This window comes from Meles meles, chromosome 8 (assembly GCF_922984935.1).
Source record: "Meles meles chromosome 8, mMelMel3.1 paternal haplotype, whole genome shotgun sequence".
NCBI classification, from domain to species: domain Eukaryota; kingdom Metazoa; phylum Chordata; class Mammalia; order Carnivora; family Mustelidae; genus Meles; species Meles meles.
In genome coordinates, this window is record NC_060073.1 from 13273006 (window position 1) to 13287434 (window position 14429).

The window sequence follows — 14429 nt, forward strand, 5'->3', positions numbered from 1 at the left end:
GAGGTGAGGGGGTGGGGGAATGGATGACTCACAGTGTTATGATGCAGTTCCACAACACACAGCTACATTCACCCACAGACCGAGGTACAGACGAGAGACAACCTCTGGCCCCCCAGCAGCTGGCCAGCTTGGCAGCCCCAGTCTCCAGCCCCTAACTACCTTCCCCCGCCCCCATCCCCTTCCCAATTGAAGGAGCGGAGAGAGAAGAGAGAAGAGTGAGCAGAGAGATTGAGAGAGAGAGAGAGAAAAAGAGAGAGAGATAGACGGAGATCTCTGGAGCAGACCTCAAGGTGAGGGGGCAGCCCTTCTCCAAATGAATTTTTTTCCCTTTTGCAAATTTCCTCCTCCTGCTGCGTGTTGCTTTCTCCCCATTGCAAAAGCATTATTCATCCACCCTTTGTCCTCCCTTCCCCCTCCCCGCTGCCTCCGCTCCTCTCTCTGCTCCTCCATCCCTCTCAGGGCTCTGACGGTTCCCGCACTTATTTTCCGGCAACTTTGGCTGCTGCATCAGGCCTCACTGTTTATTGTTTTGCTGCTGGTGCAGACCCCCGAAGCCCGCCCGGGAGGTTGGCTGCGCTGCTAATTATTTGGACCATACCATGCCGAGAACGCCAGCCCGGGAGGGGGGGGCGGTGAAACCTCGGAGCAGATGAGAAAATCCATTGTGAGCAGGTGTTGTGTCCCACCCCCCCCCACCCCCCCACCCCCCCCCCCCCGCAACCAGGCACAGGATTCGCACCTGGTTCCACAAGCCTCCGCCTGGGCGCCTCTGCTGTCAGCGCTGGTTGCTCAGCACCCTCCTCCCCCCAGCGCTCCCTCTCCCCCACCTCCCACGGTCCAGCCCCATCTCACTTGGGGGAACATCCTCTCCCCGGCACTCAGCTTGCCTTTGTTTTTTCCGTCATTTGCCTAACTTGATTCCTCCTGTGATCTGAGCCGGGGAAGCAATGACCCAAGCTCCCCCTCCTGTGAGTGAGTCTCTGGCCTTCTGTGCAGCCTCTCCTTGGCCTGATGGGGAGGCAGGGGCGAGAGAGGGAGGGAGGTGTGTCGGAGGCCTGGGGAGGAGATAGAGAGCAGGGACCTAGCCTGGCCCCTGGCCGGGCCCCTGGCAGGTGCACTAGGTGGAGCGCAGCAGAGGGGAGCTCACAGGCAAAGTTGAAGGCAGACCTGGGAAGTGGGCGCTGAACAGTGGACGCTGGTGAGGAGGGCCCCTCTTCTGCGGCCAGAGCCCAATGTCACCCTGAACTCAGCTCAAGGTGTCTTTCTGGGGCCCAGCCAGGGGTAGAGGACCTCAAACTGAAGATGAGCTCTGTCCGGGGTGGGGGTTCTGTGGAGAGACTGCCTGGCAGCCCCAGGAAACACTGGAACGGCTGGGGTGCCAGTGGCCACCACAGGGCACAGGATGAGAGCCTGCTTGCCCAGGCTACTCGCAGTCATGCCACTTCTGCTCTGCTTAATAGCATTGTGTTGCCAGAGTACCCAGCTGGCACCTCGGAACCAGACTTGAGCTAAGTCACCCAAGGCAGGCCTCAAGGCCCCATGGAGAAGGCAGAACCTCGCCCGTTTATCAGAGCCAACAGGGGGCCCCTCCCTTCTTATCTGCTGCCTCTAGCACCCTCTGCCACTTTGGGGTTGGAGTCTAGGCAGATACTGACCTCTCCCTCAACATTCCTAATCCGAACCCAGCAATTTTATCTAATGTCACCCACAGAGTCACTGCTGTTTGTCCCTACTCCAGGGAGAAGGTGGAAACGTTCTCCGCATTGTATCCCCAGGCCTAGGTTTTGAAAATAGAGTCCCCCAACTTTTGCAGTGGACATTGCTCCCACACCACACCACACAGCCCAGGAGGGCAGCCCTCCCTGCCGTGATCCCCATTACCCATTGTTTCCAGCTAGCTATTAGATTTTCCTGAAGGAAAGATATTGTTCTCTCCTAGGGCTGGATGTCGAAGTCTTTAACTGAGGCTAAGGCAACAGTGAGCAAAGAGCAGTAGAAACCAAGGGGGCTCAGAGGCTGAGAAAAGAGCCAAGTCGCTGTTTCTGAGCTGGAATGAGTGGACCAAAGTGCAGGGCTGGCAAGCGGCCACGTCTGAGGTCTTTGGTACCAAAGGAGACATCCATGAAGTTCTAGTTCCCAAAGTGCAGGACCCCAGCCCCAGGACAGAGCTGAGCAGGGTGTGTGTGCCTTCCTGCCTTTCGGGTCGGCTTCTCCCCGACACAGAATGTATGGACCAATTGCATTGCAAATGGAGTCCGCAGAAGAGAAAAACCGCCAGGCTTCCCCAACTTGTCAAAGGCTCTGAACCCGAGCCTAGCAGCACACGTGGGGTGCAGACCCTCACAAAAGGGCTGAAACCCAGGAGAGAGGACACTTGCCAATGACAATGCTCCCATGGCAGCGTTGGTACCAGCAGGCTGCTCTCAGTGGAAAACGGCGAAGGCTCCTCCTGCCCCAGGAGGGAGAGACACCACCTCTCCGGCTGTGGCATCAGAGGCCTGGAACGGCTGCCAGCGCAGCCGGGAATCCAGGGGACCGGGCGATGGTGCGACTGACACACTGAGGGTCCCTGGTGGTGGGGGAAGTCAGGGCAGGGCGGAGTGGAGCCCATCTTCCCCATTCCCCCTGGGGAGGGGCTCTTTGGGAGGTCAGGGCTCTCCTGATGCACTCTTTCCTCTTCCCAGGTGACTTCCATTTCTATCTGGTTCACGTCTGGGGGGGCCCTGGCCGGGCAGCCCCCCCACATTTCTCCTGCCCTGAAACACGGCTCTAGCCAACCTGCTCCGCTGCTTCACCTGCGACCGTCTGTGCGGGGGCTGCACGGCGCCAGCCCCTCCGGCCCGCCAGGGCATTGTCCTCCAGCCTGTCATGCCCAGCTGCGACCCTGGCCCGGGCCCTGCCTGCCTCCCCGCCAAGACGTTCCGCAGCTACCTGCCCCGTTGCCACCGCACGTATAGCTGCGTCCACTGCCGCGCACACCTGGCCAAACACGATGAGCTCATCTCCAAGGTACGCCAGGTGGGGCTCCGCCACTTCTCTCCCACCGGGATTCACGGAGGGGAGAGCCAACGAAGGCCGTCCGCCCTCCGCCTCGCCCCTGGGGGGCTCAGGCAGTGGGGCCAAGGGCAACCCAGCAGTCACTCTCTGTCCTGTGTCTCCACAGTCTTTCCAAGGGAGCCACGGCCGAGCCTACCTGTTTAACTCCGTGTGAGTCTACCTCTCTCTGTGTGTATGTGTGTGCGTGAGTCCGAGCAACTTTCCAGGGCAGAGAAAGGGGTGAGCCGTCAGCAGGTGGCCTTGCACCTTTGGCTCTTGCCTCTCCTTCTGCCAAGGGGTCCAGAAACTCAGTCCTTGGTTCTCTCGTGGAGAGTCTGGGCAGAACTGGAACCGCTGCCCTGGAGAGGAGAGGCCCAGGCCCTAGGCATGCAGGGGTGGAGTGTGGCCGGCCCGGGCTTCCCGTGGGGTGGGCTAAGCGCTCTCCAGGTGGAAGCTCCTTTGGGCTGTTTGGGGGCTGAACTGACAGAACGACCCCACTGGTGCCGGGTCCTTCGTGTTTCCTGAGACAGGGTCAACGTGGGTTGCGGACCCGCTGAACAGCGCCTCCTGCTCACGGGGCTCCACTCGGTAGCTGACATTTTCTGCGAGAGCTGCAAAACCACCCTGGGCTGGAAGTATGTAAGTACCTAGAGAGGGGGCCACCCTCTCACGTGGACGCTCGTCATGGCCCCCAGAGCCCCAGGGACCACTGCAGGCTTTTGCATGGTCCAAAGAAGCAGGGAGCTCGTTGCTGGGTCGGACTGCGCAGGGGCTTTTGGGGACAGGGGTAGGAGCCCGGGTAGGAGGAGGACCTGGAGGGGGTTTGTTTTGTTCTACATTCACTGCTTCCCCTCCACCAGGAGCAGGCTTTTGAGACAAGCCAGAAGTACAAGGAGGGGAAGTACATCATTGAAATGTCACACATGGTGAAAGACAACGGCTGGGACTGAGGGGCTCAGGCAGGCTGTGCCCTTCCTCCGCATGCCCACCCTCCCCACACCTGTCCCCTGGCCCTGCCAAGCAGTCCATACCAGCATGAGTACTGCCCCACCCCTGGGGGGAAGCCGGCTCCCACCACCGCTCCCCCTCTCCACCTCATCACCCCCAGGCCCCTTTGGAAGGGTGGTCTGGGATACCCCAGGGGTGTTCAAGGCTCAGGAGTGGGCAGCAGTCAGGGAGAGACAGAGCTGGGAAAGAGGATGGTTGTGGGTCCTTCTAGCCCTAAGGTCCTGAAAGTGGAGGTGATGGCAGGGCATAGGTCAGGCAGAGGACCATAGAAGGATCCATTTCTGCCCTAACCTCTTGTTTGAGTGAACGGAGGACAAGCCTTAGGCATGGGGCTGGTAGGTCCCAGGCCACAGGACAGCAGATGAGAAGGGGTTTGAGTTGGAGTGAAATTTTGGCCTCAGACACCACGAGACACCAGTCTCTGAGGGTGAAGTTTTCCGCCCCCGTTTGTAGGAGAAAGGATTCGGGGGTGGAAGGGGAGAAAAAAAAAAAAAATCCCAGATCCCAAGCCCTGGGAAATAAAAGAATCACAGGGGTTTCCATTTCACTCCACTTTTTAGTTCATCTTGGCACTAAAGAGGCACTTTCGAGTATATTCGCCAGTGGGTGGGGTGGGGAAAGCTGCTCCTGCAACAGCCCCCACCCCAGCTGGCTGTTTCCAGCGCGAGCAGGCTTTCTGGGCATTCTCTGAGGCCCAGCCACTGCTCTCTGGGACCCAGTCCCTTGGAGGGGAGGTGGGGTATCAGTGCCACGGGGTCAGGCTTCCTCGTGGCTGCCACCAGCGAACGAAACTTTTGTATGATACATAAAGTGTTTGGGTCTATTTTTAATAAAAAGGGGAAAAGCAACTGTGAGGGACTCTGTCCTCTTGACTGTCCTTCCCGTGTACCGACCATATACGAGTCTGTCACACCCCCCCCCGCCCCCGCACCGCCCCCCAGGGGCCTGTCCCTTCCCGCCACTAGAGGGCAGCAACTGCTTTGTCTGTGTCAAAACCCCACAGGCGCTTTAACCAGGGGTTGGGTCTTCAGGTGAGGTCTGCTTAGTGAAGAGGGAGCTTTTGTGAGCCAAGTTCCAGCGGGAGCGTCCAAACCAGTTCCTCTTCCAGAGCCCTTGACAACGAATCCTGTTTTTGCCTGGATCCGGGACTGGGCCCCTGGAAGGGTCTCTTCCCTGAACAAGGGTGTCCTTGGGTCCTACTGCTTTGCAGCCTGGTTTTGAAATGTCTGGGTCAGTTCAGGGCCACACTTAGGGCTGAAAGGAAAATCGACCCACCCAAGGTGTTGCCCCAGCACAGCAGAGACCAAGTGGAAGGAAATGGCTCGAAAACCGCAGCATCAGTACCACCGTGTGCGCCACGCGCACTTTTTGGCAGTGATATGAAATCCCCATGGTTGTTTGCTGGGTCACTGACAACTGCGGGGAGGACTGTACACATCATACAAATACTTTTTTTTTTTTTTTGGTAAGCTAGCTTGTTATCCAGACTCGTTCACTGATACCGCCGATCTTTGTAGAGCACCCGTGACCTGCCAGGCATTGTGTTCAGCACCGAGGGGGCAGTGGAGAACAAGGCAGCTGTGGCCTGACTTCGGGGGACTTTCAGTCCTTCCCGTTAGGGAGGACAAACAATACCGAGCCAGTTCCAGGAACAGGGTTACAAGGGCTCTGGGCAGAAGGTTCTGGAGCTCCTAGGAGAGGCTTAGCCTAGATTTGAGGAGTCAAAGAAGACAGAGGTGATGACTGATGGCACGTGGAGGAGCCCTCGGGTGGGCATAGGGGGAAGTGGGGAGGGGGACTCTTTCAGACAGAGAGAACTTTGTATGTCAAGTGGCTTAGCTTAATTTGAGGAGGGAACAGAAGTTTCCCAGCGCTGGAGTGGAAATGCCAGTGGGTGAGAGAGAGGACACAGGAAAGACAGACCATTTAGGGATCTACATTTCATCCCAAGGGCATTGGGAAAACACTGAAAAATTCTTGTTTTTTGAACAAGAGTGGCGTGACATCATCAAATGGCTGTTTTGTGCCCAGAGAAGAGGCTCAAACAGAAACGTTAATACACGGAAGAAAAAAAGAAAGAAAAGAAAGGAAGGAAGGAAGGAAGGAGAGACTGGGCAAAAAGGCAGGAGGGAAGAAGATGCAAGACAAATGCAAGCCACGAAAGGATGATGTCCAGCACCTCCATCTGGGAGGCCTCAGAGGGCTGCCTGCAGCAAGGGACCCAGAAACCCTCCCAATCCCACTTCCCGCATCAAAGTCCAGGAAGTCTTCTCTTCTCAAGCCCCAAGCGCTAACCCTGAAAATCAGGCACAGATTAGCAACCTTCTTAAAGTTCCCCAAATCGGCCTCCTTTCTGTTTACTTTCACAAATGTTCATTAAGCTAACTAGGCACTGTGGGAAACAGAGAAGTGGAGTAGTCACTGCTGATTCTTTCCAGAGTTCTTTGTAATCTCTCTGGAAAGAATCATTCTGTGGCCTTGACTCCAGGGGTGCTATTTAATCTCCAAGGTCAGGTCATGGGCACTGCTGTCTAAACCTGGGATGCCCAGACAGGTGTACCCCAGAGAAGTATTGTTAATTGCCCTGTAGTACCCACGGGGTCATGCTCGGAACTGCAGGCAGAGATATGGCCTCCCTTTCATGCCCTAAAAGCTGTAGGTGTGGAATGCCAGGGGGCACACAGGTCCTTGTCCCTGTTGAGCAGTTCTTCCAGGTTAGCCCTTTTTCTTTGCTGTGTATCCACTTTTTGTCATGGAGGTCTACTCTGGTCCTATGAGTGATCCTCCCAACATTCTCTGCCCACCTTCCAATCCCAGTTTGAGCCTGGGAACTCTTCCTTCTAAGACAAGCCACCACTTTTGTCCTTAAAGGTTTGAGGCTTTGGAAGATACCCTCATACAACCAGCAGGTGGCATCAAAACTTTCCAACCCTCAGCTCAGGCAGCCTCCCAGGGTACAGAACCGACTCAAATCTCTCCAGAGAAGTCTACCAAAACATGGGTGAGCTGGCAGCCTTAGGACGGGGTTACATCTAGGCTCTGCAGTCTAAAAGCTGTGTAACCGTGGACACCATGCTTAAACCTGTCTGGCTCTCAGTGCTTTCATCTGTAAAATGGGGGTGTTACTTGCCAAGAAGTTCATTGGCTTTCATCATCAAGGATGAAGTGCCTAGCACATCGAAGTGCTTCCATTCATGTGAGCCGTTAGCGTGGCTACTAACAGGCTTCCCAGCTTCTTACCAGGAAGATAGCTGATTGGCGCCCAGAGGGGAGAGGAGGTCTTGATGCTGAGGAGGCAGCCGGCGCTGGGTAGCACTACACGGCCAATGCCCTTTTAACATTGCACTGCTAGTGGTAGGTGCAGACAGTAGCACAATGTGAAAAGAGCTCCGGCCCGCAGCATTAGCATGCCGGCCCTGCCTCCTCGTCCCTTCTCCCAGGCCCCGGCCCACTCAGCTCTCTTGGCCTCACTCGGTCCCTTCTCAGTTTTGAGACCCCTTTCCTCCCAACTCAGTGCTAACCCTCTATTTTTGTGTCCCCTTCCTCCTCTGGCCTCCTTCCTCACATCCTTCCCAACAGAGACTGCCTTTCTCTTAAGGTTTTGGGCAGGGGGAGGGGAGACAGGGTACATGGAGGGAGCTAAAGCGGAGACCTTAAGCTTGGCCCTCAGTTGGAAGAGACTGACAACAACCACAAAAGTCTGGGGGTCATTCATGTGAAACTGTGTTCCCCTGGCCTTGATCTCGGTCAGCTTCTCTTCTGGAGGAGCTTGCTGACCAGGACCACAGCACTGTCTATTCTCCCTTACTCGAAAGCTCTCCCTCCTTAGTACAGATAAAGGAGTTCTGGGCCTCGAGGGAACCAGCTCAGATGTACCTCCAGGACCAGAATGTGGAAGAGCAGAGTCACAGGTCCCAGCAACACCGTGCAGTTTTCAAGTCTAAGGGTGGAAGCCGCAGGGGGAAACCCCATCCATGGTCTTCAAAGTCACCATATGCATTCAACACCGAACAAAATCGTGAGGGTGCTTCCCTCTCTCGTAGTGAGCATTAGGGATAGGCTTTCATTGGCAGCGAGACCAAAATGTGAGCCGTTCCTGATTTTACCCAGGGACTCCCCTTACAGTCTTCAAGCTCACTCACAACTTCGCCATCCTCTCCTATTCAAGGGGGCTTCAACATTGGATAAACAATCCTGAGACTGATCAAAACCCAAAGCCAAAGGTTCAGAGCTTCCGCGTGGCCCATTCCTGGCTAAAGTGCTGGTCTCAGAAGCCTAACTCCAGTTCTGACCTGGTAAACGGTGTGCGCCCCAAAGGGGCAGAGGTGATTCCTCAGGCACACCAATCAATGAAAGCCTCCATGGGATGGAGCCGCCTCTGGGAGATGCTCTCCTCCCCACTCCACAGCCAGCAGCAGGCCCAGAGGGCAGGATTCCAGTTAGGAGCTCTTCCTCAGGGCTTCCCCTCCAGCTTCCTCCCACCCCCCCAGGAAGCAGGAGCCTTTGCTCCTGTGATCTGCAGACATGGGGCCCTATCCCACAGTTTGCACAGTTGCAATGACGGAAATCAAGGCCCCACTAGGGTCAGTCACCAGGACTGTGTTAGGCAAACCAGCCCCAGCTGGGAACAGGATCAGGCCAACAGGGAGCAGAGAGGAGTAAAGGCAGGACTACCCAGTCTGCTTCAGGGAGGCTGGTGGAAGGTTATTCACCAAGGAGTGCCCAGATCTTGCCTTGGGCAGAGCGGGGAGAGGGGGCTAGGGCCCAGATCCCCTCAGCTCTCACACCCATCTCCTTCCAGTGCGGGCCCTGCGATTCACCAGCCAGCAGGGCCCCTCCCCCACCTTGGGCCCAGGAGCCATCCCCCAGCTCCTTCCAGAGGCGGGTGTAGAGACCGAGAAGGAAATGGGGGAGGGGAGGCCCCGGCTCAAGTTCTCTCCACTCCCCCTCCTCATTGGCCACCATCTTCCGGCCCCTGCCCCCCAGAGCAGCAGGGGATGGGGCCCAGCCTGTGGAAGGGAGAGAAAGGGCAGGTGGAGGGTTAGCCGGAGCAGCAGGGGCAGGGGCTGGCCCCAACTGTCTCCTCCCACCCCCTCCCCGCAGCCATGGCGACAGGCGGAGGAGACCAGGAGGGTCGTGAAAGCCATGTTCTGTGAATGGGATGAGAGGGGCAGGGGGGAAGTGGAGGGTGGGGGGCTCTCTCCCTCAATACCCAACTGTGCCCCCCCCAACACACACACCTCCAGGCTGGACCACACACGCGCGCACACAAACTCCCAGCCATACTTGCTCAGCCCTTACTCCACACTTACCCAAACAGCGAGCTCTGGAGTGTGAGCACACAGCTCCCCCACAACCCTGCACCCCTTAATCCCGCACACTCTAAGCTCAGGAGCGGGCCTCCCACCCACTCACAGCCCCTTGGCTCACCCCACAACTTCTCAGGATGCAGAACTCCCTGCCCGGCTCCAGCCCTTCAGCCCCTGCGTTCCCCTCCCCGCACACCCCCGCCAGGGCCCCCGTGCCCCGCACCCCCACACCCTCCCACACACGCCCGAGCACGGACAGATGGCCCAGCCTCAGCCCTGCCCAGCCGGGCCCCCCGCCCCTTCCCCACCACACCCCCCGCTGGAAAATGACAGGGAAGCCACCCCGGCGAGACATGCCCAGGGCTCCCCAGTCGCCGTGGTTTCGAAAGGAGACCCCAAAGAGATGCCCACGAGTGGGGGAGCGTGAAGGGGGGGACGAGAAGACGAGAGAAAGAGCCCAGACCGGCCCCTCCCCGCCCGAGAGAGAAAAAAACCGAGAACCGCCGGCGTTACCCTTCTGGGAGCTCCCGATACCTACACATTGCTCTTCGTTACGTTCCTCTGCCTGCCACCTCCTTCTTCCCGGGCTCTTTCTCTGCCCTTCCCTCCCTCTCGGCTTCCCTCCCCGGCCTCGCTCCCCCTCTCGCACGCCCTCCCGCAGCCCGCCTGCCCTTCCCCCGGCTCGGGCTCCGGGCCCCCGCGCCCGCCCCGCCGCCCGCCGCCCAGCCCGAGTCCCGAGGCCGGCCGACCGCGGCGCCCTCGCCTCTGCCCAGCTCGCTCTTCCCCCCTCGCCCCCTTTCTCCTTCCACACTCCCTGCCGTCCATCTTGAATACTTGGGATTCTTGAATGGAGTGAGCAGGATCCGCTCCCCCAGGCTCCCATTGGCTGTGGGTTAACCCTTTTGAAACGAGATCCTCCCTCCCATTGGCTGCCAGGCTCCCCTCTTCTCCCCCAACCCCCATCCCCTCCGCCTCCCAACAGCCGGCGGGGTCAGGGCGCTCCCGGGCGCCCCCTCCCCTGGCCTCTCACCCCCTACCCCCGCCCCTGGACGCCCCTCTGCCCGCTCTTTCCATCACCCCCCCACCCCCCACTGGGTTGCAGGTGGAGGCAGGTCTGGTTCCCGCCAAATGCGGCCCCGAGGCTGGGGTGGCAGAAACCCTGTTCCCAGATGCCCCTTGTGCTGGACTTGGAGACCTTGTTCGATGTAGGGATGAGATTTCCTATCCCCCTGCAGCCCCTCCTGGAGCAGAAGTACCTCACCAACAGAGAATCCGTTCAGCTTTCTGCCTTGCCCAGCAGAGCAGAGAGCTCCCGAGTCCTCCCGAACCGGGCAGCCCCCTGGGCTGGGCAGGAAGAGAGGGCAGCTCCGGAAAGATCTGAGGCTCTTCGGAAAAGCTAATTCCCTGAGAGCCGCGGGGCAGGTCTGACCCTACCAGGAATGCGCAGCATCTGGAGCTCTGCTCAGTCACAAACATCCCCTGGGACCAGCCCGGCCTGGCCCACGTGCTAGGCCCACTAGGGGCACTGAGTTGGGGGAGCCCAGAGAGTCATAGGGAAAGGAGGCAGTAGGGAGTAGGGTATGGGTCAGACCTGGCAGTGGGGAACCTTTGTTCTAGGCCCACATGTACACGTAACATGCTTGCGGATGTCCAGTTTGCTCGCTGGGCCTGTTTCCTCATTTGCAATAGATTGGCCTAGCAGAGCTTGGTCCTATAGGAGTTTCTGTGTGAAGATGGAAATGTTCTATATCTGTATCACCTGATACGGTATCCCCTAGCCACACGTGGCTACTGAACACCTGAGAGTGGCCAATGTGACTGAGAAACTAGCTATTTAACTTCATTTAATTGTAATTACTTTTATTTTAAGATTTTTTTTAAAGTAATCTCCACACCCAATGTGGGGTTCAAACTTACAACCAACCCTGAGACCTAGAGTGGCCTACTCTGCTGACTGAGCCAGCCAGGCACCCCTGTAATTACTTCTGAATAGCCACATGTAGCCCGCTGGCTATCATATTGGACAGCATAGGCCTAGAATCCTTATGGTCCTGCTGGTAAGTAACATTCCATGATTCTTGTTGGGTGGTGGGTGGTTTGGCCGGGGGATTCTTTCTCTTCATCCTCAGGTACAGAATCCTCTAGATTCAAATCACCGATCACCAAGGCCGTCAATGTCCAGGAACTGAGGTTCAAATCGCAGTCACCTCTCTCAGGAATTTTTCCTTATGTTAATCTCTTCCTGACAAGGGAGATGAGATATGGTGTGTACTCACCAGACCAGGGAAGGTTGGGGCTAGCAGGGAATTTGCAGGTTGGCCCCACTGTCTTGTTTTTTCAGGGATAGAAACCAAGATGTGGATGGGGTGATGGTTGTAGATGTTCCTGGCCCAAGGGCAAGCCGCAGGTTATTTTGCTTCCAAACTAACACACATCCATTACATTTAGTACATGCCTTTGGGCTTCTGCAGGGTCCTTCCACACACCCCTGACCTCCTCTCCCCCACATAAATCATTAAGTTCACTCATTAAATGTACTCTGACCCAGGACGAATGTATGGCTGATATCAAGGGATAGCCAGCTCCATGGGAGGGGCAGACTGGCTCCTGGGTATGCCGGGTTTACAAGAACATAGGTAGCCACCAGACCTCGCTCCCTCAACCAGTGTGACTGAGTGACTCCATCATGCCGTCTTCTACCACGAGGAGAGAAAGCTGTGGGGCCGGAAGTGAGAGAAAGTCATCCTTGGGTTGACCAGGAAGCAGAATGAACCAAGGGCTGGGGCTTCTGGAGGAGAAGGGGTGCAGGGTGTCCAGGATCCTGGTGTCCGCAGGCTCAGATTGGCGCTCCGAGCCCTAACCCAGCAGAGAACGAACCGCGGCAGGGAACTAGCAGAGAGCGATTAATCCGCTTTGTCTTTATCCACTTCCCATGCCAGAGGGCCTCTCCTTCTGCCTGGGTAACGTGCCACAGGCAAACAGAAGACACAGTTGCCTGGAGAATGGCTTCTGCCTTCGATACTCCTTTACTTCCAGGTGAAAATTGCTAAACGGTTTCCTTGGGTAACAGACAGAGAAGGAGTTCAGAGGAAGAGGGATGGCCTCCCATGGAGAATGGAATCTCAGAAGGCTCCCTGGTGGAAGTAGCATTGCAGACTCAAAGAACAGAAAAGATGGGAGAAAGGAGGAGTGTTAGGGGTGGGTGGGAGATTCAGTGAGAACCTAGGATGGATGAAGGGGAACAGCAAGGATGGAAAGGTGTGCTGGGACAGATCACGGAAGGATTAGACACTTGCCCTTGGCCATTACTCAGCTCCAAAGATACTGTTTTTCTTGAAGGTGCTTTTCTTCTTTCCCCACCAAGAGATGCCTCCCATCTCTGCCTCCAACTACCCCCCCCCTCAGCTCTCTGCTGCTCCCACTATGGTCTGCAGGCCCCTTATTTATGTTCTACAGGCGTTCTTGCTAGGACAGAGTGGACACCAGGTCGCTATCAGGGGAGAAACTGTCCTCTCTCCCTCTTGGCTCAGTCTCCAGTCTCCGGATTTCCTCTGCCCAGGAATGGACTGCATGGAGAAAGCTTCCATTCTCGCTTACCACCTTCCAAATCCCGCTTGGCCCATCCATCCTCAGGAAAGAGTTGAAAAGGAAGCCAGGAACAGCCAGACACGGTCCAACTTGTTATAAGAGTGTTAAAAAAAAAAAAAGATCCAGGAGCTCTTTGGCTCCTAGCCACCCCACCCCACCTCCACATTCTTCCCTCCTCCTCTGGGAGTTCCAGAATATCCCATGGCTTTGTAGTGGCCTCCCTTCCCCACTGTCCCCACAACAAGTCTGGGACCATTCTAGGTGTGCCCCTTTTGTTTTCCTCCCTAACCCCAGAAATTTACCCAGGGTGTACCACATGGAATTCTGCAATTGTGAGACGGGGAGACCATCTGCTCCAATCCTCCACCTCTTGGAAGGACTGAATTTGAAATGTTGGGGAAGAGATCAGTGGCTCCTAATTCACCGGAATGATATAGGCTTTTCTGTGGGAACCTCTTCAGTTTCCCCTCCTTCCAGGATAAGGGGCCTCTGCCTTTTTACCATCCTCCTTCTCTCCACTACTTACATGTCTGAGTGCTTCCTGTATGGAAGGCTCTGGAATCATTGCTAGGACACATTCCTGGTCTCAGGTGCTCCCCGTTGAGGGGTACCAGGCAGACACACAAAGAGGAAGTCAGACCGTAACAGGTGCCCAAATAATGTAAGAACTTTCTTTACGAGGCAAACCCATTTCCCTGAGGTCTTTACCCTATTCTTGCTTCATCAGTTTTCCCCTGTGTTGTACCTCCTTTTCCCCTGTGTTGTACCTCCAATCCCTTTCCGTGAGCCTACAGCGAGGGTCAGCAAACTCCAGCCCACGGGCCCAATCCTGCCCTCTGCCTGTTTGTGAATAAAGTTCATCAGAACCCGGCAGTACCCATTTGGTTACGGACCGTCTCTGGAGGCTTTCACCGTATAGCAGCAGAGCTGAGTGGTTGTGACAGAGACTACATGGCCAGCAAAATCTAGAATAACCAGCTCTGTGTAACAAAAGTTTGCCAACACCTCATGTGTCCAAACGGCAGGCCGTTTTGGACCCTGGTGTCTCAACAAGCCGTAATGGGACTCAAGAAAGGCAGCCAAGAAGGGGAGTTGTGCAGGGACACAGCCCAGACTTTTGTCCTCAGCGTAGGTGTGCAGGTCTCCCACACCCTCCTGGAAACTCATCACTGTGCCAGTCGGCTTTTGACCTCCTTCTTAACAATCCCATGCTTCTCTCAATCCCCATCACACACAATCTCTCTCAAGCTTTTGACTCTCCGGACTATGTCAGAAATGCTCGTGGCTTCTGGAAGACTGGTCTCTCTTGGGTTGCCTCCTACTTCTCCAACTATCCCATCTCCTGTCCCTTCCCATGGGTCCTCTTCCTTCCCCTGCTCCCTACATACACACAGTCTGCAAGGATTTGTCCAGCCCTCTTCTCCCTCCATACTCTGTCACTCAACAAAATCATACACATGCCTGATTTCAACAGTCAGAGAGAGAGCA

General features: G+C 56.4%; 1 protein-coding gene across 2 annotated transcripts; it reads left to right on the plus strand.

Annotated features, from left to right (window-relative positions):
- On the plus strand, positions 1-4893 carry YPEL4 (yippee like 4). 2 transcript variants are annotated; one of them, XM_046016189.1, is made up of 5 exons: positions 1-290; positions 2685-3018; positions 3164-3207; positions 3567-3675; positions 3897-4893. In XM_046016189.1, the coding sequence occupies exons 2-5, from the start codon at positions 2869-2871 to the stop codon at positions 3984-3986; spliced, it is 393 nt and encodes a 130-aa protein (XP_045872145.1). In that variant the 5' UTR covers positions 1-290; positions 2685-2868; the 3' UTR covers positions 3987-4893. The 2 variants fall into 2 exon arrangements, with proteins under 2 accessions (XP_045872145.1, XP_045872146.1); XM_046016190.1 differs by having other exon boundaries at positions 10-290; positions 2685-3009.
- Positions 4894-14429: the final 9536 nt, after the last annotated feature.

What these genes read in the sequence shown, in the direction of transcription:
- YPEL4 (XM_046016189.1), top strand. Translation starts at nt 2,869, where the DNA reads ATGCCCAGCTGCGACCCTGGCCCGGGCCCTGCCTGCCTCCCCGCCAAG. An exon ending in TCATCTCCAAGGTACGCCAG is followed by an intron (nt 3,019 to 3,163) that starts GTGGGGCTCCGC and finishes GTGTCTCCACAG; the next exon opens with TCTTTCCAAGGGAGCCACGG. An exon ending in CCACCCTGGGCTGGAAGTAT is followed by an intron (nt 3,676 to 3,896) that starts GTAAGTACCTAG and finishes CCCCTCCACCAG; the next exon opens with GAGCAGGCTTTTGAGACAAG.